This window comes from Oryctolagus cuniculus, chromosome 10 (assembly GCF_051225735.1).
Source record: "Oryctolagus cuniculus isolate XC-2025 breed Fujian yellow rabbit chromosome 10, ASM5122573v1, whole genome shotgun sequence".
NCBI classification, from domain to species: domain Eukaryota; kingdom Metazoa; phylum Chordata; class Mammalia; order Lagomorpha; family Leporidae; genus Oryctolagus; species Oryctolagus cuniculus.
In genome coordinates this window covers 40,690,810-40,714,467 of record NC_142876.1, presented here as the reverse complement: position 1 = coordinate 40,714,467, position 23,658 = coordinate 40,690,810, and the positions used below count along the sequence as shown (strand labels likewise).

General features: G+C 42.8%; 1 protein-coding gene across 10 annotated transcripts in view; it reads left to right on the top strand.

The window, feature by feature from the left end:
• Positions 1-21,190, top strand: part of KIAA1328 (KIAA1328 ortholog) — a 336,489-nt gene extending 315,299 nt beyond the window's left edge. For 9 of the 10 annotated variants that reach the window (XM_017344119.4, XM_002713504.6, XM_089305780.1 and 6 more), the window contains one exon: positions 18,662-21,190. In XM_017344119.4, the coding sequence (XP_017199608.4) occupies positions 18,662-18,872 (211 nt within the window). In that variant the 3' untranslated portion in view covers positions 18,873-21,190. Of the gene's footprint in view, positions 1-2,558; positions 4,150-18,661 lie in introns of those variants that run through there. The other variant, XM_089305777.1, reaches the window with a different exon arrangement.
• Positions 21,191-23,658: the final 2,468 nt, after the last annotated feature.

Genomic DNA, 23,658 nt, shown 5'->3' with positions numbered 1-23,658 from the left:
GTTTTACTAAAACAAAACAGTTTAAAGTTTATTAAATAAATAGTCACATTGAGAACTACATGGGGCGGGTATTATGGTGCAGTGGGGTTAAGGTGCTGCTTGGGATACCTGCATCCCATATCAGAGTGCCTGGAATCAAGTGCCTCCTCTGCTTCCAATCCAGCTTCCTGCTGATGTGCTTGGAAGGCAGCAGGTGATAGCCCAAGTATTTAGGTTCCTGCCACGCACATGTCCTGGCTACTGGCTTCAGCCTGGCCCAGCCCTGGCTGTTACAGACATCTGGGGAGTGAACCAGTAGATAAAAGACCTCTCTCTCTCTCTACCTTTAAAATAAATAAATAAATAAATAAATCTTTAAGAATAAAAACTACAAAACCCAGTTGTATTTAGCAGTATGGAGGTCACTGGTGAATTTGTGATTTTGATTTTACTGGCATAGTAGAAGGCAGAAATCAGATTGAAGTAAGTTGAGAAATGGTTTGGAGAGAGGTTCCTAAGTGCTCTTAGTTATCCAGTTCTTCAGTGGATAACCAATACCAGAAGGTTCCTAAGAAGCACAAATGGAGTGATTTGTTTTGTCTAAGAGAGGCTCACTTCTTTCTATTTTAAAAAAAAAAAGGAGATGAGGAGTGCTTTAAGACTTGTAAATTGGGTGGTGCAAAGACAATTTCTCTTTAATGGTCTCTGTTTTCTCTGAAGTATGAAGTAAGACCATCTGTTTGGGGCAAATAATGAGAAGGGGAATAAGGGGGAAAAAACAGCTTTTTAGGGAAATGCAGAGACTTTGTCAGATGTTTAGCACCCAAGGATAGTGGCTGTGAATCTGGGATCTGCTCTTAGTTTGCCTGTTGTGTTTTTGTGTTATCTACTCTGAATTGCCCATTATTCACAGAAAAGGAAGACGTTTGATACCCAGTGTTGGGATTTTGCCAGATTTGTTGTGAAGAGAAAAGATAGGGGATATGTTAAAGGCATTGCGAAGATAGTGATTGGAATCTGGGACCATGAAATTCACATTGGATAGGATAAAGAATTAGGAAGAAAACATGTCCCACTAGGACCAAGATTTGGGCTCTACAATTCACTTTATTTGCAGTTCTTAGAAGAATGACTATTTGATTAATGGTCTGATGAGACTAACACAAAAATAGTGGGAGTGGTTGAAAAACCAAGCTTGCAAGGTAAGATATGGGCATAAGGAAGTAATACCGTCTTTGAATTACTGAATTCAGAAGAGATGCAGTTTTAATTGATGATGAGTTCTGGGATATAATAATGGGAAAGGCTCACTGACTAAGTTTTTGTAGTTGAGAGAATACTGAAGAGCTAAGAAGGCAAAGTGTTGATTGACTGCCATTCTTGTGATGGCAATGTTAGCAGGGATGATGGTAAGAGTTGAATTAGAGAACAGTGTGAATAGGGTGTTAACGTCTCCCTTGACTGAGATTGAGCAGGTCCATTACAGATGAAGAGAGATTGAGGATGGTGGAACAGCTGACAAGATCTGCAAAGGAGCACGCATTTAATGAGAAACTTTAGGAATAATGGCCAAAAAGCAGTGTTCCCATTTCTACCTCTTGACGCTGAAATACATAAACTATCTTGAATAAAAATCGGCTTCTTCCGAGAAGATATAAAGGAAGCATTGTCCTCAGAAACCAGATGCCAGTTCAAAGTAGGAGATGGAGGAAGCACTCTGAGAGTGCAGATGCAGCAGAGTAGATCATGGGTCACAAGACCCCGAAGCCCTGGGTGTGAGGAGAAGGGCTGGAAATGAAGGGACAGACATTTCAGAACACAATATGGATAGCAAAAACCTGTGATGACCTGTGATGTACTGGGGTGGGGAGTATCTTTTAGGAATTGGCTGAGGGATAGTTGATTTAATACCAAAAGACTTGTGGACCTATAGTAAGCGTTTAAATAAATTAGAGTGTATCCAGGAGGTAAAATAACTTGAAATCATTAAAAATAACATAAACAATGGTTTTGGGAAAATGATCCTAATATAGTAAGTAAAAAGCTAGTTTTTTTTTAAACTACACCAACCATATGTGCAATATACTTTTCTGTAAATGGAGAAAAATTGAAGGATGGGTAGTGCTTTATAGAGTTTTCAAGAGGTCATTCCAAAGGTCACAAAAGTTGCCTATGGAAGAAGGCACTTTATGCTAAAATAACATTCGTTGTTTTCAACAAATATTTACAAATATATGGTGTTGTGGCATAGCAGGTAAAGCTGCAGCCTGCAATGCTGGCATCCCATATGGGTGCCAGTTCAAGACTAGCTGTTCCACTTCTGATCCAGCTCTCTGCTAATGCACCTGAGAAAGCAGCAGAGGATGGCCCAAGTGTTGGACCTCTGCACCCACGTGGGAGACCCAAAAGAAACTCTGGGCTCCTGGCTTCAGCCTGCCCCAGTCCCAGCTGTTGTAGCCATTTGGGGAGTGAACGAACAGATGTGTGTGTGTGTGTGTGTGTGTGTGTCTGTCTGTCTCTCTCTATATATAACTCTGCCTTTCAAATAAATTAATTAATTTTAAAAATATATTTACTAGGCAGGTGCTGTGGTGTAGTGGGTAAAGCCGCCACCTGAAGTGCCGTCATCCCATATGAGTGCCAGTTCAAGACCTGTCTGCTCCACTTCTAATCCAGCTCTCTGCTAAGTCCTGGAAAAGCAGTAGAAGATGACCCAAGTCCTTGGGCCCCTCACCCACATGAGAGACCCGGAGGAACCTTCTGGCTCCTGGCTTCATATATGCATGGCTCCAGCCATTATGGCCATATGAGGAGTGAACCAGTGGATGAAAGACCTCTCTCTCTCGTTCTCTCTCTCTCTTTCTGCTTCTCCTGCTCTCTCTGTGTAACTCGACTTTCAAATAAATAAATCTTTAAAAAATTATAGATATTTATGGTGCTGGCACTGTGGCATAGTAGGTTATACCTTCCACCTGCTGAGCCTGCATCCCATATAGGCATCAGTTTGAGTCCTGGCTGCTCTACTTCCAATCCAGTTCTCTGCTAATGACCTGGGAAAGCATAGGAAGATGGCCCAAGCACTTGGGCCTCTGCACCCACATATGAGAGCCGGAAGAAGCTCCTGGCTCCTGGCTTTGGATTGGCCCAACTCCGGCTGTTGTGGCCATTTTGGGAGTGAACTAGTGGATGGAAGACATCTCTCTCTCTCTCTCTCTCTCTCTTTCTCCCTCTTTCCCTCTCTCTGTTTGTAACTCTGCCTCTCAAATAATCTTTTTTTTTTTTTTTTTTTACAGGCAGAGTGGACAGAGAGAGACAGACAGAGAGAAAGATCTTCCTTTTTTCTGTTGGTTCACCTTCCAATGGCCGCTGCGGCCGGCATGCTGCAGCCGGCGCACCACGCAGATCCAAAGCCAGGAGCCAGGTGCTTCCTCCTGGTCTCCCATGCGGGTGCAGGGCCCAGGGACCTGGGCCATCCTCCACTGCACTCCCGGGCCACAGCAGAGAGCTGGACTGGAAGAGGGGCAACCAGGACAGAATCCGGCGCCCCGACTGGGACTACAACCTGGGGTGCCGGCGCCGCAGGCGGAAGATTAGCCTATTGAGCCGTGGCGCCGGCCTCAAATAATATTTTAAAATAAAATTACCTCTTGTGCCACATGCCATTCTTGACACTAAAGATAATAGCAATAAACAAAATAATGACCTTGCCCTAATAGAACCCATACTGTTGAAAAGAATAGCCAGTAAATAAATAACATGTTTTAGGTAGTAATGAGTGATATAAGGAATATAAAAAACTGTAAAGCGGGGCTGGCACTGTGGCCTAGCAGGTAAAGCTGCCACCTACAGTACTGGCATCCCATATGGGCACCGGTTCAAGTCCTGGCTGTTCTACTTCCAATCCAGTTCTCTGCTAATGACCTGGGAAAGCATAGGAAGATGGCCCAAGCACTTGGGCCTCTGCACCCACATATGAGAGCCGGAAGAAACTCCTGGCTCCTGGCTTCGGATCAGCACAGCTCTGGCCATTGCGGCCAATTGAGGAGTGAACCAGCGGTTGGAAGACCTCTCTCTCTCTCTCTCTCTCTCTCTGCCTCTCCTTCTCTCTGTATGTAACTCTGACTTTCAAATAAATAAATAAATATTTAAAAATAGTATAAAATGATAAAATGTGGAATGATGTTTATTTTGGATAGAGCAGCTAAGTGAAACATCTTTTAGGAGGTGATATTTAAACCAAAACACTAATGAATAGAGAAGCATGCAAGATCTCAAAGAACGTAGTAAGTCAAGGGTCCCATGCAGAGACCTTGATGTAGAAATTAAGAATAACAGCAGGTTTTTGGTCTGAACTGGGTTGATTGAGAGGAGTGAGATTTGGAAGAAAAGACAAATAGCAGTTCTGTTTTGCCTGTTCCACATTCAAGTAGAGCTACTAGGAAGCATTTAGGTGCATGAGGCTGGATCACAGGAGTAAGGTTGATGTTGAACATATACATCTGTTAGTCATTGATTATAGATGCTACAAAAGGTCATGAGAATTGATGAGTCCCTAAGATATGAAAACTAAGGATGGGCCCTGGGACAAAAGCAAGAGAAGAGGAAAGTGTAGGGAATAAGGAAGGAGGGTTAGGAGATGTCTGCTGAAATCACTAAGGATCAGAAACCTACAGCAGCATCATAGTTAGCTTCTCATTCAGTGCCACTGATGGAATGAGCCAGGCCTTGTGCTGATGTTCTTGAATACCATGCCCAGTTGGCCTTTTTTAAGTTGATAGCATAGGGCCAAGTTAAGTACCCAGAGATGGGGCTGTTGCCATGGTATAGCTGGTAAAGCTGCTGCCTGCAATGGCTACATCCCATATGTGCACCGTTCAAGTCCTGGCTGCCCCACTTCTGATCCAGTTCCCTGCTAATGCGCCTGGTAAAGCATTGAAAGAAAGCACAAGTCCTTGGGACCATGCACCCACATGGGAGACCTGAAAGAAGGTCCTAGCTTCAGATAGGTCCAGCTCCAGCCATTGAGGCCATTTGGGGAGTGAACCAGCAGATAGAAGAATGCTGTGTGTGTATATGTGTGTGTGTGTGGATGTCTGCCTCTCTCTAACTCTGCCTTTCAAATAAATATATAAGTCTTTAAAAAAAATAACAGGAGGTATATTTTCTCCTGGGTTTTGTCTTGGTGTCTTTCTAGCTTAGAGGAAAATTAAACTGGAAGAGTTTTAAGAGGACAGAATTAGTGCCACTACCACCCAGTCCAAATTGCTTCCTGCATGGGAAAAGCAGAGTAAACCAAATAAGGGTTTTTGCTTGTCACCTCTCCATAGTGAAGCTATTAAAATCAACCTGTATACCTAGGCACTGAGTACTGCCTTGTGAGGTACAAAGGCAAGAAAGGCTGAAACAGTTCATACCCATAGCTAAAATATAGCATGGGATTTCCAAAGGTTTGTATGTCATGGATCTGGATAAGTTGTATCCCTTTATATTATTTGAATACCAAACTGGCCTCACAGGATCACCAAGCTAATCAACTTTATATCCTCCCATCACATGTCACCTCAGCAAATTAGGGCACCCTGCTCACAGAACACAATCTGATAAACTGCTCCTTGATGGTATATTCTGCTATTCCACAGGAACTCACATTTATTTTGCTTTATTGCATGTATAATTCTTGTGTTAAACTGAGTTTCTCAAGCTAGGATTTGTAAAAAATAATCTTTGCTATTTTGTTGCTTTTTAATATGTTAAATTATTTAGTCTTTTCTGATAGCACAGATACTGTCAGTAGACTGACTTGAATGAAATTACCTATGGGACAGAACGGAAATCTTAGCCCTGCCTACCTCAGACTTTCTGATTCTTCTGCCACGTTGTGATCTGTGATGGAATGTGGTTTCTAGAGAAATGGAAGTTTTATGATAACAGCAGAACCATAAAGATAAGCATTTGTACTTTAGGGTAAATTAGTTTGTTGGAGAAAAATATAATTCAGTTACAACTAGTCATAATACACTTTTTAAATAAAATGTAGTTGGAAACAGCAATAATTTCCTTCTTTGGCTTTTGCTTGAGTTTCACTTCTTACTTATCTTGGTGGAGAGACTGAAGATATATATGCTCACTTCCACCACTCCAGGCCTCATTTTCCCAAATTATAAAATACGGACATTCTTCCAAATTGTATCTAAAAACCTTTACTCAATGGCTAGGCATAAAGATATTTGCTAATTATCCATTTCTCCTCCCCTTCTGGAGAGGCGGAATTGGTTCTGGCCAATCATCTATTAGAAGAGTTGTGTCCCCTGCAGGCTGTGGGAAACCCATGTGCAGTTCTTCATTCTCTCTTCTCTGCCAAGATGGCAGAGAAGCCCACTTGTCCAGGTGACGATGTTAACAGCTGAAACAGGAGCGGGAAAAGACAACCTCGGTTCTTTGTTCTTTGTGAAAGAATTTCCGTGTAGACAAAGAAAAAAGCAAGATTAATGTAAGTCAGAAACCTCCTGCCACAGCAGCCTGAAGGGGAGCTTTAAGAAGGGCAGACTCCCTGAACCCTGAGGGTCTGAGTCTTTTAAGTACATTTCTGGGGATGGAGCAGGGGTGTGGAAGAAACCAGAACAGCAGCTAACAACCAGTTAGAAGGTGGGGACAAAACCCATCAGAAGTCCAGGTTTATAATCTGTCCTGTCCTGTCTAGCTTGCTCACAAGACAAAAAACCATGAAAAGGTTGGGACTGGTGACTTTTGTTTTCATAGTAAACCAGGAACTCAGAAGGGTGGAATCACTCCTCCCTTGCTATTCTCATGATAAGACTGGAAGCTCCCAAGAAGTGGGATAGGCTCTTTGATCTTGCTGAAGATAACTTTTGGGGGAAGCAAGCATTTTGCACCCTCTTAGGACTCCCCTTTCCTCATTTTCCACAGGACCAACCTAACTGTATTGACCTGTTTGACCCCTCACAACGGGGCCACTGAGTGTCTGGACTTGGTTTGAGAATATAGCATGAGTGTAAAATATATTTGAGTTGGGTTAAGCCACTGAAATTCTGAAGTTAATTTATTACAGTTGCACAATTCAACTTGTTCTAATACATCAGACCTGACTGTCTATGGTTTTGTGGGTCACTATTTCCATATTATGAAGCTGGTGGTTTTTTACTCTTTACATGTGAATAAAAATACTATGAAGGAATTTGAAGCACACAATGTTTTTCCAAATGACTGAATAAGTTGGTACTTATTAAGTCCATCTTTAAACACAAGTTCTTGTCATTACTCTGGATTTCAGTTTGCATCTTCTAAAGAGCTGAATTCTGATAGGCTTTCTGTTCCCCAATTGTTATGGCTCTACTTTTTAATAAAATAGCTGCTTTGTTTCCGCATTCAGAATATCCCTCCCTACGCATTTTAAGCATGAAATTTGATAGAAAAAAAATGTGGCATTCCCTTGTTCCTGATCTTTTAAAACTTTTTAATGATCTATATGAAGAGATGAGTATTACCTCAAGATTACCATATGTCTTCAAGGGAAGTTGAAGCAAAGCCCTTCCTTAGCATGAAATAGTTATTGTCCCAGTTATGTAAGCAAAATTTCACAGAAGCAGTGCTGCATTCATTGGCCTACACCTTAAGCAAAGATGTGTTAGTTGCACACAGACACCACTGTTTCTGAATGACATGGATAACTGTATTGAAATTTGCCTTGATTCTGTGACAATAAAAGCTGAGGAGGGACAAGAGAAGAGAGAAATAAAAGAGAGGGGGGAAGAGAGAGAGAAGGAGAGAGAGGGAGGGAGAAAGGGAGGGAGGAAGGGAGACTGAATCTACTAAAAAGGATTTGAGTTTACAAGTTTTCATAACATAGAAAATGACATGACATTTCCATGGCCGACATGGTAATGTGATCTTGCCTGAGACAAGCAGGAGGAAAAGTGTGGTTAAAGGTTCTAAAATACAAGTTTTATCTTTTAAAAGGAAACTTAACAAAACATAACAGATAATATTGGTATATGAGTAATAGCATAATCCTATAAATAGCAAAGAATTATATCTCTCATCTTGTAATTTTATAGAATACAAGAAGTATTACTTTATCATTCACTTTTTATGGTGAAAAAACATACTTGGAATTAGCTAGCTGGACTCAGTTCAGATGACCCCAATGTTGTTGGTGACATCCAAAGCATTAGAATCAGGAGCCAGTCAACATATGCCTTCTTCTCTCCATCAGGTCTGCTGAGGCCACAGCAAGGTCACAGTTTCCTCGCAGCTTATTTGATCTGGTGCTTATTGGCCTTGACATCCACAGTGAACACGAGTGTGTTGTTGTCGTCTGTCTTCTTTATAGCAGGCTCAGTGGCTGGGGTGGGGAGGTGACTTGATGATGGCAGGTGGTCAAGCTTGTTTCTCGGGGAGGTGCTCTTCCAAGGATATTTGGGCTGCCGCCAGGGGCATGGTGACTTGGGCTTCCAGATGTGGGTGACATGTGGATCTTATTTTGGGGGGCTGTGGATGCCTTTCAGCACTCTGTTCTTGGCCGTCAGAGCCTTCGCTTAGTCTTCAGCTTTGGGAAGAGCAGGAGCTTCCTTCTTCACCTTCAGTGCCATCTTGGTAGAAAAGCTCACTCGCTCTTGATAAATAATTTTTAGTAAATTTTTACTTTGTAAAGAATATGTTGATTCAACTGACACTGGCACTGTTAAGAGTGTGTTGTAGGCTGAGACAACTTTGTGATGTATTTCTGAGGAAGTGTTTTAAAATACAGTAGTTGCTATTATTTGCAGTGTTGCTTTCTGCAGTTTCAGTTAACCATGACCAACCACAGCCCAAACATTAACTGGAAAATTCCAGAAATAATTCATAAGTGTTGAATTGTGTACTATTCTGAGAAGTGTGTTGAAATCTCATGCTGTCCCATCAGGATACTCTATCCAGGCCATGAGTCTTCCTTTTTTTTTTTTTAATTTGATTGATTTATTTATTTGAAAAGCAGAGTTACAGAGAAGCAGAGAGAGAGTGAGAGAGAGGGGAGAGAGAGGTCTTCCATCCAATGGTTCATTCCCCAAGGTTTCAATGGCAGAGTTGGGCCAAACCAAAGCCAGGATCCAGGAGCTTCTTCCAGGTCTCTCACATGGGTGCAGGGGCCCAAGGACTTGGGCCATCTTCTACTGCTTTCCAGGCAATAGCAGAGAGCTGGATTGGAAGTGGAGCAGACAGGACTCAAACTGGCACCCATATGGGATGCCGGCACTGCAGGCAGCAGCCTTGTCTGCTATGCCACAGCACCAATCCCAAATCTTTCCTTTATCCAACATGCTTACACCATATATGCCACCTACCCATTACTCATTTAGTTATTAAATTGGCCATCATAGCATTGTAATGTTTATATTTAAGTAACCCTTATTTTACTAAAATAATGGACCCAAAGCATAAGAGTATTAGTGTTGGCAATTTCATAACTATTCTATTTTAGTATTAGTTCTGATTGTTCATCTTGTGTTATGCCTGATTTATAAATTAAACTTGATCATAAGTTTCTAAGTACAGTAAAAATCATGGTCTACACGGGAGTTCATACACTTTGCAGCTTCATCCCCTGGGAGTCTTGAAGCACATCCCCCTGGGATAAGAGAGAACTGATTATAAATCTTAGTCACCTAGGGCTGATTGTTCTTATGGAGCAAGTTTTCTAAAAAGATTTAATTCTTCACACACATTAGCTTCACAGTTCATTTTGAGCAGAAATTTTTAGACTTTTGAAGTAATGTTTTTGAGGTACAGTGAGAGAGAATGAATAAATGAATGCTCATATCTGCTGGTTCACTCCCCTAAAATGGCACAACAGCCAGGGTTGAGCCAATCCAAAGCCAGAAACTTGAACCAGATCTCACATATCGGTGGAAGGAACCCAGTTATTTGAGTCCTCACCATTGCCTACCAGGGCTGCATTAACAAGGAGCAGCAGTCAAGAGCGACAGCTGGGTATCAAAGCCAGGTACTCTGACATGGGATGCTGGCATCTGAACCAGCATCTTAACTGCTAGGCTAAACACCACCCCCATTACAATTTCATTTTAATGTTTTCTCTGGTATGTTCTAAACCAAGTCACTCAATGATTTGTATGTTATTCAAAATTCCTGTTTGTGCTTTCTATAGTTGTATCTTCAGTTACAAAGAAAAAATATTTTTTAACTTTTATTTAGTAAATATAAATTTCCAAAGTGCAGTTTATGGATTAAAATGGCTTCCCCCCCATAACTTCCCTCCTACTCACACCCTTCCCATCTCCCAATCCCTCTCCCATTCCATTTATATCAAGATTCATTTTCAATTATCTTCATATACAGAAGATCGATTTAGTATATATTAAGTAAAGATTTCATCAGTTTGCACCCACACAGAAACACAAAGTGTAAAATACTGTTTCAGTACTAGTTATAGCATTACTTCACATTGGACAACACATTAAGGACAGATCCCACATGAGAAGTAAGTACATAGTGACTCCTGTTGTTGACTTAACAATTTGACACTCTTGTTTATGGCGTCAGTAATCTCCCTAGGCTCTAGTCATGAGTTGCCAAGGCTATGGAAGCCTTTTGAATTCGCCAACTTCAATCTTATTCCGACAGGGTCATAGTCAAAGTGGAAATTCTCTCCTCCCTTCAGAGAAAGGTACCTCCTTCTTTGATGGCCCCGTTTTTCCACTGGGATCTCACTCACAGAGATCTTTCATTTAGGTGTTTTGTTTTTTTTTTTTTCCCCACAGTGTCTTGGCTTTCCATGCCTAAAATACTCTCATGGGCTCTTCAACCATATCCGAATGCCTTCACGGCTGATTCTGAGGCCAGAGTGCTATTTAGGACATCTGCCATTCTATGAGTCTGCTGTGTATCCCGCTTCCCATGATGGATCATTCTCTCTCTTTTTGATTCTATCAGCTAGTATTAGCAGACACTAGTCTTGTTTGTGTGATCCCTTTGACTCTTAGACCTATCAGTGTGATCAGTTGTGAACTGAAATTGATCACTTGGACTAGTGAAATGGCATTGGTACATGCCACCTTGATGGGATTGAATTGGAATCCCCTGGCACGTTTCTAATTCCACCAATTGGGGCAAGTCCAACTGAGCATGTCCCAAATTGTACATCTATTCCCTCTATTATCCCCACTCTTATATTTAACAGGGATCACTTTTCAGTTAAAATTTAAACACCTAAGAATAATTGTGTGTTAATTACAGAGTTCAACCAATAGTATTACAACAAAAAAAAGTACTAAAAGGGATAAAGTATTACATTGTACATCAACAGTCAGGACAAGGGCTGATCAAGTCACTGTTTCTCATAGTGTCCATTTCACTTCAACAGGTTTCCCCTTTGGTGCTCAGTTAGTTGTCGCTGATCAGGGAGAACATATGATATTTGTCCCTTTGGGACTGGCTTAATTCACTCAGCATAATTTTTCCAGATTCCTCCATTGTGCTACAAATGACCGGATTTCTTTGATTTTGACTGCTTTATAGTATTCTATAGAGTACATGTCCCATAATTTCTTTATCCAGCCTACTGTTGATGGGCATTTGGGTTGGTTCCAGGTCTTAGCTATTGTGAATTGAGCTGCAATATACATTAATGTGCAGACAGCTTGTTTGTTTGCCAATTTCATTTCCTTTGGGTAAATTCCAAGGAGTGGGATGGCTGGGTTGTATGGTAGGGTTCTATTCAGGTTTCTGAGGAATCTCCAGACTGATGTCCATAGTGGATTAACCAGTTTGCATTCCCACCCACAGTGGGTTAGTGTCCCTTTTTCCCCACATCCTCTCCAGCATCTATTGTTGGTAAATTTCTGAATGTGAGCCATTCTAACTGGAGTGAGGTGAAACCTCATTGTGGTTTTGATTTGCATTTCCCTGATGGCTAGTGATCTTGAACATTTTTTCATGTGTCTGTTGGCCATTTGGATTTCCTCTTTTGAAAAATGTCTATTGAGGTCCTTGGTCCATCTCTTGAGTGGGTTCTTTGTTTTCATGTTGTGGAGTTTCTTGATTTCCTTGTAGATTCTGGTTACCAACCCTTTATCTGTTGCATAGTTTGCAAATATTTTTTCCCATTCTGTCCGTTGCCTCTTCACTTTCCTGACTGTATCTTTTGAAGTACAGAAACTTCTCAATTTGATGCAATCCCAAATGTTAATTTTGGCTTTGAATGTCTGTGCTTCTGGGGTATTTTCCAAGAAGTCTTTGCCAGTACCTATATCTTGCAGGGTTTCTCCAATGTTCTCTAATAATTTGATGGTGTCAGGTCATAGATTTAAGTCTTTAATCCATGTTGAGTGAATTTTTGTGTAAGGTGAAAGGTAGGGGTCTTGCTTCATGATTCTGCACATGGAAATCCAATTTTCCCAGCACCATTTATTGAATAGATTGTTGTTACTCCAGGGATTGGTTTTGGATCCTTGATCAAATATAAGTTGGCTGTAGATGTTTGGATTGATTTCTGGTGTTTCTATTCTGTTCCATTGGTCTATCCATCTGTTTCTGTACCAGTACCATGCTCTTTTGATAACAACTGCCCTGTAGTATGTCCTGAAATCTGGTATTGTGATGCCTCCGGCTTTGTTTTTGTTGTACAAGATTGCTTTAGCTATTCAAGGTCTCCTGTGTCTCCATATGAATTTCAGCATCATTTTTTCCAGATCTGAGAAGAAGGTCTTCAGTATCTTGATTGGTATTGCATTGAATCTATAAATTGCTTTTGGGAGAATGGACATTTTGATGATATTGATTCTTCTAATCCATGAGCATGGAAGATTTTTCCATTTCTTGGTATCTTCTTCTATTTCTTTGTTTAAGGTTTTGTAATTTTCATCATAGAGATCTTTAACGTCCTTGGTTAAGTTTATTCCAAGGTATTTGATTGTTTTTGTAGCTATTGTGAATGGGATTGATCTTAGAAGTTCTTCCTCAGCCGTGTCATTGCCTGTGTATAGAAAGGCTGTTGATTTTTGTGCATTGATTTTATATCCTGCTACTTTGCCAAACTCTTCTATGAGTTCCAATAGTCTCTTAGCATAGTTCTTTGGGTCCCCTAAATAAAGAATCATATCATCTACAAAGAGGGATAGTTTGAGTTCTTCCTTCCCAATTTGTATCCCTTTAATTTCTTTTTCTTGCCTAATAGCTCTGGCTAAAACTTCCAGAACTATATTGAATAGCAGTGGTGAGAGTGGGCATCCCTGTCTGGTACTCGATCTCAGTGGAAATGCTTCCAACTTTTCCCCATTCAATAGGATGTTGGCCGTGGGTTTTTCATAAATTGCTTTGATGGTATTGAGGAAAGTTCCTTCTATACCCAGTTTGCTTAGAGTTTTCATCATGAAAGGTGTTGTATTTTATCAAATGCTTTCTCTGCGTCTATTGAGATAATCATATGGTTTTTCTTCTGCAGTCTATTAATGTGGTACATCACATTGATTGTTTTGTGCACATTGAACCATCCCTGCATACCAGGGATAAATCCCACTTGGTCTGATTGGATGATCTTTCTGATGTGTTGTTGCATTCTATTGGCGAGAATTTTATTGAGGATTTTTGCATCTATGTTCATCAGGGATATTGGTCTGTAATTCTCTTTCAATGCTGCATCTTTTTCCGGCTTAGGAATTAAGGCGATGCTGGCTTCATAGAAAGAATTTGGGAGGACTCCCTCTTTTTCGATTGTTCTGAATAGTTTGAGAAGAATTGGAGTTAGTTCTTCTTTAAATGTCCAGTAGAATTCAGCAGTAAATCCATCTGGTCCTGGGCTTTTCTTTGTTGGGTCTGTTTAGGTTTTCTATGTCTTCCTGGTTCAATTTAGGTAGGTTGCCTGTGTCCAGAAATCTATCCATTTCTGATAGATTTCCTGTTTGCTGGCATACAATCCTTGTAGTAATTTCTGATGATTCTTTTTATTTCTGTGGTATCTGTTGTTACGTTTCCTTTTTTATCTCTCATTTTATTGATTTGGGTCTTTTCTCTTCTTTTTTTTAGTTAGTTGGGCCAATGGTGTGTCAGTTTTGTTTATTTTTTCAAAAAACCAGCTCCTCGTTTGGCTGATTTTTTGTAATTTTTTTTTTTTTTTGATTCAAGCCTGTTGATTTCTTCTCTGATTTTAATTATTTCTCTTCTGCTACTAGATTTGGGTCTGGTTTGCTGAAGATTTTCTAGATCCTTGAGGTGAATTGAAAGCTCATCTATTTGGTGCCTTTCCAATTTCTTGATGTAGGCAACTATTGATATAAACTTGCCTCTTAACACTGCTTTTGCTGTATCCCATGAGTTTTGGTATGTTGTGCTGTTATCCTCATTTACTTCCAGAAAATTTTTGATTTCTCTTTTAATTTCTTCTATGACCCATTGTTCATTCAGGAGCATGTTGTTCAATCTCCATGCATTTGCATATGCTCTAGGGATTCCTGAGTTGCTAATTTCCAACTTCATTCCTTTATGGTCTGAGAAGCTGCATCGTATGGTTCTAATTCTTTTGAATTTGCTGAGACTTGCTTTATGGCCTAGTATGTGGTCAACCCTAGAGAAGGTTCCATGTACTGCTGAGAAGAATGTAAATGCTTTATGTGTAGAATGAAAAGTTCTGTAGATATCTGTTAGATCCATTTGGGCTATAGTGTCATTTAAATCCACTGTATCCTTGTTGATCTGTCCTGTTGATCTGTCTCTGAGAGTAGAGTATTGAAGTCCCCCAGTACTATTGTATTGGAGTCTAAGTCTCCCTTTAAGTCCCTTAACAAATCTTTTAAATAAACTGGTGCCCTGTAATTAGGTGCATATACATTGATAATAGTTATATCTTCCTGTTGAATTGATCCCTTAATCATTATATAGTGCCCCTCTTTGTCTCTCTTAACAGTTTTTGTGTTAAAGTTTATGTTGTCCGATATTAAGATGGCTACACCCGCTCTTTTTTCATTTCTGTTGGCATGGTATATCTTTTTCCAGCCTTTCACTTTCAGTCTGTATGCATCTTTGTTGGAAAGATGTGTTTCTTGTAAGCAGCAAATAGATGGGTTCTGTTCCTTAACCCAATCAGCCAATCGGTGTCTTTTAACTGGACAGTTCCGGCCATTAACATTCAATGTGACTATTGATAAGTAGTAACTTTGCCCTGCCATTTGCCAAAGATATTTTCTAACGTATGCTTTGAATTTCCTGTGATCTTTTACTGTGAGGTTTCCTTCCTTTACCTACTTTCATATTGATGACCGTGTTTCTGTGTTTCTGTGTGTAACACATCTTTAAGCATCTTTTGCAGGGTTGGACGAGTGGTGACAAATTCTTTCAATTTCTGTTTGCTATGAAAGGTCTTTATCTCACCTTCATTCACAAATGAGAGCTTTGCAGGATATAATATTCTGGGCTGGAAGTTTTTCTCTCTTAGTACCTGGGCTATGTCTCGCCATTCCCTTCTAGCTTGTAGGGTTTCTGATGAGAAGTCAGCTGTGAGTCTAATTGGTGATCCTCTGAGAGTAATCTGATGTTTCTCTCTTGCAAATTTTAGAATCTTTTCTTTATGTTTCACTGTGGTGAGTTTGGTTACAACGTGTCGTGTTGAGGATCTCTTTTGGTCATGTTTACTAGGGGTTCTGTGAACTTCCTGTACTCGGATGTCTCTGTCCTTTTCCAAACCCGGGAAATTCTCTGCAAGTATCTCACTAAAAAGGCCTTCTAATCCTTTCTCTCTCTCCATGCCTTCAGGAACTCCTAGAACCTTAATGTTGGGTTTTTTAATAGTATCCTGAAGATTCCCGACAATATGTTTTAGATTTCTAATTTCCTCTTCTTTTCTTTGGTCTGACTGTATCCTTTCCTGTTCTCTGTCTTCTAAGTCCAATATTCTCTCTTCTGTTTCACTGACTCTGTTTTTAAGGCTCTCTAATGTGTTTGTCATTTGATCTATTGAGTTCTTCATTTCATTTTGATTTCTCTTCACTATCTTCACACATTCCTGTTCTGCTAGTTTCCATGTTTCATTTTGATTCCTCCTTAAGATTTCATTTTCTCGAAGGAGATTTTCTATCCTGTCCAGTAAGGAATTCCATAGCTCAAGCATTTGTTTTTGAAAACTTCTAATTGTTCTTATCATAAATTTTTTGAAATCGGTATCTTGTATTTCTTCCATCTCATCATCTTCATAATCTTGGCTTGAGGTGTCTTGTTCATTTAGGGTGTCATAATATCTTCCTTGTTCTTGTTTCCTCAGTTTCTGCGTTTGTTGCTTGGCATTGTGGAGATATCCTTTGGATTCTTCTTCCCTCGCTGTGGTGTTTATTCTTGTTATACTATGACTGTATTAAGTGGACTCTCTGCTTTTGAGGGAGTCTTAGAGGCTTGAGATGGGTGTGTCCTGAGAGTTCTGTTTGGTTCCTCAGGGTTAAGGGTGTAACAAAGGTGACACTCCCAGGTTAGGCATGGTAAATCTCTCTCTCTTTCTTTCTTTCTTTTTTTGATTCAAAAGGGACGTAATTCCGCACTGCTGAGCGGAATTGGAGGTAGTTAGCAGGCGAATGATATACCCACAGGAGCCAGAGATCAGAAGCTCTTTCCCAAGGACCACACAGGAATCTGTTCTGCTCTCAGTGTGGGCTCAAATTCTCTTGCAGTCCCCCACTGGGTTGCCAAGGTTACTGAATTGTAGCATCTCTGGAGAGTACTCACGTGAATTCCGTGAGTTCTCTCACCCACCATCTCTTTTTTCACAGTCTCAGTTCATTAGCACCACACATTCACTAGGTCCTAATCTCCTATTATTTCACACACACACCCCTGAGTCAGGTTTTTCTGCTTGGATGTGGGTGGGTGCAGCCCTGAGGTCACCCTGCTTATGACATATGTCCAAAATGGCGCCTGCCCTTTGTCTTGCCTGCCTTTGAGAGGTGAGCGGAGAGAGAGAAACTCGTGTCCGTATCGGTCACTTTTTTTTTTCTTTCCTCTCTCTTCTAGTTAGCCTGGTGAACCTTTCCCCACGGGGTTTCAAGCCTCGTTCCCTCTAGTCTCCTCTTTCCACTTGCCTGCCGGTGTCTCGGGCTATTGAGGTTCAGCTCACCTTGCATTCCAGTGCTGGTACGTTGATTCTGCCACTGGTGTCCTGAACCATGGGCTCCCACACTCTCCACGCAGGTCCACTGTGAATCACTAGTTCCAGAAGAGTTTCCTCTGCTGTTTCTTCCCCTACTCTTCCTTGAACCTGCAGTATCTCCACTTTTATTAAACTGTCTCTTCCCGGACTATCAGTGTGCTCCCTTCCTATTCCGCCATCTTGCCACCAGTCCAAGAAAAATTAATTTAAAACTATATTCCTTGGGGCTGGTGCTATGGCACAGTAAGTTAATCCTCCACCTACGGAGTGGGCATCCCGTATGTGTGCCATTTCTAGTGCCGGCTGCTCCTCTTCCCATCCAGCTCTCTACTATGGCCTGGGAAAGCAGTAGATGACCTAAGTGCTTGGGCCCCTGCACCCACGTAGGAGACCTGGAAGAAGCTTCTGGCTCTGGGCTTCGGATGGCCACAGTTCCAGCCATTGTTGCCAATTGTGTGAACCATTGGATGGAAGACCTCTCTGTCTCTGCCTCTCTCTGTCTGCAACTCTGTCTCTTTCTTTCACTGTCTGTAACTCTGCCTCTCAAATAAATAAATAAATTTTTAAAAAATTATATTTCTCGTTAATAATTTGTTCATTTGAAGCTGCATGTGAAAATAGTGTTTTGCTTTTCCCATCAAATGCAACAGCCTTTAACTTTAATTTCTAATTTTAGTGCTGTGAATATTTACTTTGCAATGTTGCAGCAGTTTTTAAAACCAGAAATTCTAAACTCCAGAGAATTTGATTATCTCTCTGATATGCTGTATTGCATTGTCTGTGTGTTTGCTTTTGTTTTGTGATAATTTACTGACATTTGTTGCCAGAACTCTGGCAGTTCCTATCTCAGTGCTCAGGTCAGAAAGGCAAAATGTTTGCAGCAGGGAAGGGCCCTGGAAACAGATAGGCAAGCCAGACTCCCAATAAATGCTACTGTTATTATCACTCCTACTGTTATGATTACTTTCCCCACTCTGTGGTCTCTTTGTGGGAGTTAGAAAGGAGTGTCAGAAGAAGGGACTCCGTGGCATCATTTGAGAACCCTGTGACCCACATCAGAGTGCCGGTTCTACTCCTGGACCCCCACTTCCAGCTCAGCCTCCTGCTAATGAGTCCTGAAAGCCACCAGAGGGAGAGGGCCCAGTTGCTTGGCCCTCTGCCACCCACTTGGGAGACCTGGATGGGGTTCTGGGCTCCTGTCCAGCCTGGCCCAGCCAGGGGAACTGGGGCACTTGGGGAATGAACCAACAAATGCAGGATCTCTCTCTCCCTGCCCCTTCAAGTAAATGAAAATAAATTAAGAAAACAATAAAAGAAAAAGACAAGTTAGAGGTCAGCAGAAGAGAAGACATAGAAGACAGCAGGGCCTTGGCTCTCGAAGCCATTCTGATGTTTACCTTCCCTGAAGTTCCCATCAGGCTTCTTGCACGTGACGTGATCTGTTATCTAAGCCTTGCTCAGGAAAGTCCATGTCTGCAGGGCTTCTTGGATTCTGAGGTTCTACGCGCCTGATCCTTTTCTGTCTGGTTGTGTGTCTTACAGGTATGAGACCTCTCTTCTGGACTTGGTTAAGTCTCTGAGCCCAAAATCTGCTCCGCAACCTCAGCTGCGCCCCTCCAGAGAAGCTGGGCTCTGGAGTCACAGTACCTCCCGCCTCAGCCCCCCAAAATCCACTTGGAGGAAGATGGGAGTGCACAGGACCCCTGAAGACCTGGAGGAGAGTCAGATTTTGGAAGATATATTTTTCATTTGACACCAAAGCATATGCTCAAAATTTCCATAGGAAATTTGCGGGTTTCCTTTTTTTTTTTCCCACATACACTGATCTAGGATTTTAAATTTTGATTGCAAAGTAATTGTATCTCTCCTTTCACAGAGACCTATCTCACTAGCATCCTGTTATGTATTGAATATAGAAGTTATTCAAATACCCAAGGTGTTTTGGGTCAGACCAATCAACAGATAACACACTGATGGGGGGTGGGGCCAGGGGTTTGTAGCTTTCCTCTGCCAACAACATAGGATGCTTCCTGCCTGGCAGGAACCATTGCCTGTTCAGCCTCGTTTCAAGAGTACTTCTCATTTGTCTGCTGGAAAACATTGGCTCTTTTTCTACCCAAGGAAACTCTTTTAAAAGTTCCCTCTAATGTAAAAGTAGCCCTTTGGTAACACAAGCACTTTCAGAAAGATGAATTCTTTCACCTTGTCTGTCCTGCTCTCTCACCACTGTTTCTAAGTGTGATCATCTAACTCTGAAGCTGAAAATGGTATTCCTAGCATCAGAAGCAAGACTGGGGCCAATTAGGGGTCACTCTCACAAGTCATCAGCCTGGTAGTTGCCCTTCCCATAGTCAAAGAGCTCAGTGGGGTAGCAGGAAGGACCCAGCCAATCCCTGGAAAGAGGCAGCATTGAATCTTATTAAAGAGTCATTGCCCTGGGGAAATCAAGTGGCGGGATAAACCTGCAACACTTTTCCTACCAATGTCCCGGTGACCAGTCCTTCAGCTTCCCAGGATGAACAAGAGCAAGCCCCAGGGGTCTTGTTGACCCAAGTGTTTGGTTTATTCACTTGCTGTCACATGCGCTCTTAGGAACTTCCTATGGCTGTTTCTGAGGAAGCCACCACACGGAGAGTAGCATCCCGCTGCTGCAGGCTTCCTGGAGCTACCTACCCTCTCACTCTGGGAGGGTGAAAGGTCATGGACTGGCCAGGCCCTGCATGTGCTGTGCTCAGGGCCTCTGTCCCATGGTCCAAAGAACCATCTCTTGTCAGGTTATGTTCTGCTACCCTAAGCGGGGTCTCCCCACCTTTCCTACTGTGCCTCAGTTTAACCCAGAGGAAGCTGTGAGAAGCACAGTTGAGAGCTCTGTCTCCCTTCTGTCTTCCTGTGGAACAGAGCTCCTGAGATGGGTCTGTCAGCTCACAGTCGGCTCCCGTAGCTCCCCTGCTTACTCTATGGGCAGTAAGATGGGCCCATAGAGCCAGTGGTATCAAACTGCCAGTCACTGGTAGCAAGGGGAACATGTGTCCCAGATGTGTGTTACTGGATGATGTAATTTAATCAGGAGGATGTTCACTTTTCCTCTCTCCCTTTCACTAACCCTAGGCTTAAACTGGGAACAAGACTCAGTCAGTCAGTGTTGGTGATCAAGGCAGGCCAAGCCTGCATGGCTTTCATGAATTCTTTATTTATCAAAATTAGATTATTTCTATCTAGAAAAGCCATGTTGAACAGCCTCCTTGTCTGGATAAATACATATCTCGTGGTCTCTTTGGCTGAGCCCTACCAAGCCTTCCTTCACTTGGCCCTTTTTGTTTTTTGGAAGCAAGAGGAATGGAACCTACCAATGTCGTATTCTAAATCTGGGGTAAACATAAAGTCGGGACTAACTAGTGCAGTCACTATCTTGAAAAGTTCACCCCTATGAGATTAACCTAATTAGCCTCATCCTGTTTTAAAAAGCCTTCAGAACATGGTGCATTCTTTGGTGTGGCAGAACTGGATATATGGCATACTGAGAGCCCTCGGCCATTTTTCAGTTAAAATTAAGTTTGCAGAACTATCTTTTTCTTGACACATGTGTCGCAACAGCTGAGTGCACCTGACTCCCTTTCATCAGCCATAATCACAGTATCCATTCTAGACGCTTGTGTCCTTACTGCTCTCTGAAATGAGACAGTCCACAAGGATCAAGAAAGAGTCTTGGGGCTGGCACTGTGGCGTAGCGGGTAAAGCCGCCACCTGTAGTGCCGGCATTCCAAATGGGCACCAGTTCGAGTCCCAGCTGCTCCACTTCTGATCCAGCTCTCTCCTATGACCTGGGAAAGCAGTAAAAGGTGGCCCAAGTCCTTGGGCCCCTGCACTCAAGTGGGAGACATGGAAGAAGCTCCTCGCTTTGGATCAGCACAGCTCCGGCCATTGTTGCCAATTAAGAAGTGAACCAGAGGATGGAAGACCAATCTCTCTCTCTCTCTCTCTCTCTCTCTCTCTCTCTCTCTCTCTCTGCCTCTCCTTCTCTCTCTGTATAACTCTGACTTTCAAATAAATAAATAAATCTTAAAAGAAAAAGAGTCCATGATTTCTTCAAGAAGCATGATTCCCTTTAGAAGAACCATAAACAAGGTCTACAAAGTAAAGTAAAGGTTTTTTGGGGCCACGGAGTGGAGTTTAATTGATTCTTTACCTCTCCCTGAATGAGCAGTTTGAAGGGGCACAGATGGAGTTCTGCAGTGCATCAGTCAGCACGTGTCTGTGTGCACTCTCCACCCCCAGGTTCCCTTCCCTGTCCTGTAGGCCTTTTTGTTGGTATTGGTGCGAGAGCAATAGGATGTAAATTTATGTATAATCCCGTGTCTTCATTATTAACAATATTATATGTTAACATCTCTCAAATTTATTTTGATGAAAGGTTGTTGGAGAGCCTTGAGGCTGTTGTAGAGCCTTGAGGCTCAACCTAATTGCTGTCTGTCCATTAGGAGAGAGCGTCTCACACAAAGGAAGCTGCCTTGCCTCCCTGTAAAGTGCTCCCAACAGAGACTGCTTGGGATTTGCTTGCCCAGCTTCTACACGCTTCTCCAGCAAGATGGGACATGCATTGAGGGTGCTGCAGATGGTGCTACAGCATTGCCCACCCTGCTATCCACCGCCCTATGAGAGAAAAATCAATGTTTGTAAAATGGAAAAGCCCACAGAAACTCCCAAAATGAGATCCAGTGTGCCCAATTCAGAAAACCAGAGTTAATCAAGGAAAGGTTTTAACTGATGTCACCCTTCCAGGAGGCACAGTTGTATTTATCCAGAGCAGGACCCATGGTGGGCACTTAGCTAGCACACCCCATATGTCAGTGGAGGGCGGGACTCCTGCGGAGCTACCTTTCCTTCGGCCCTGCTTGCAGCACCAGCACCAGAATGGGCTGGCCACAGACTCTGGAAAGGGCAGAGGCCCAAGGGAGCAGAGCTGGGCACAATCAGCTGCGGGGGAAAGAGGCTATGGCGGACGCCACCCCGCTCACATTTTACCCTCTGCTCAGGGTGCTGACGGGGGAAGGGGGTGTGGGCAGATGTTTATATACTTAAGAAATTTGGAGTTAATAAATTATCTCTATGGCTATTTCTCCCCATGTGCTTTTGAGACTTGCCCCATCAGTGAGGCATAGCTTAGAACATGAGCAGAGCCCCAGGTTATCACGATGTCATTCCTCTCGGTACTTGTTAAACCAGTCAGAGCTTGGGGTCCACTGAAAGGCAGGCCAGGGGCTGCCACATCCCAGGGAGTTCCCCTGGTGCTGCTCCAGCTCATTCACATTGCCTGGACACCACGGCATGGCTGCTGACCCAGTCTCCGCAAACCCCTGAGTTCCTTCTATGTGCATGTGCCCATAGCCACTCAGCAGGTTGGGGGGGGGGGGACTGTAGCAGCACGTTGAGACTGGACAAATGCCCTGCCTTGGGCCCCTATAGGTGCTGGGAGAGTATGGGTGAGGGCTTGAGTGACTGAAGGGCCTGGTTCTGAGAATTCAACTAAAACAATGCCCAGTTCTGTGGATTCAACTAAAATAGCCGGAGACCCTGTCCTGCCCCCAGGCCAGCCTGGCTCCTCCACCTGTGCAGGGAGACCATGCAGCTGCCCTCAGAGGCAAAGGTGGCAAGATCAGAGTCATGCAGCCAGCTCTCAGACTGAAATGAAAGGAACAAAGTTTGGCCCAGTTATACAAGGTTGCCCTTGAGTCAAAGAAGACTGGATATGAGTAGGGTGGTGGTGATCCCCTAATTCTCAGAGGAAAATGAGCTGGCAGCTGGAGAAGCAGCTAACGGAGATTAGTGAGCAGGCCTGTGGTTTCTCAGAGTTGCTGGTCAACCACAGTTCCTAAGCCCCTGTGGTTCCACTGCACCACTCACAAATCTCTCAGGTTTCAGTGTTGTGGCTGTTTTCCCTTCCCTGACCACCTACAACACACACACACACACACACAAATTGGGTAAGCAATTTACTCTGTGCTCCTGCAGCAAACTGCCTGAGACGGGATGATTTGTTAAGAGCAGACACTTATTTCTCACGGTTGGAGCCTGGGAGGTCTAAGAGCGAGCGTCTGCAGGTTTGGTAGTCTGGTGAGGCTGCATCTCCTGTGGCAGAGGAGCTGAGGGCAGAGCAGCCAGCGAGCCAAATGCTCCCCGAGGCCGCTGATAAAGGCCTCCATCCCGCTAAGGAGGAAGGAGCCCTCAGCCAGATCACATCGCAAAGACCCCACCTCTTAGCATCATCACATTGGCTACCCCTGAATTTTGGGGAGGACACATGCAAACAGAGCACATCTAGGAAATGCTGCAGGCCTCTATACTTGCCCTCATCATAAACCCCTCATGTTGGGGAGTCAGAGAATTCAATGGCTGGGTTGGACCTTAGGAGCATACTATCTAGCACTTTGATTTTAGAGATGAAGAAAGTTCTGAGAAAAGTGATTTGTCTGAGGTCCCACATCCCCTCAGTGCTGTGTGTGGCTGCCAAGCTGGCATCCCTCCTCCCTTCAGCATGCCAC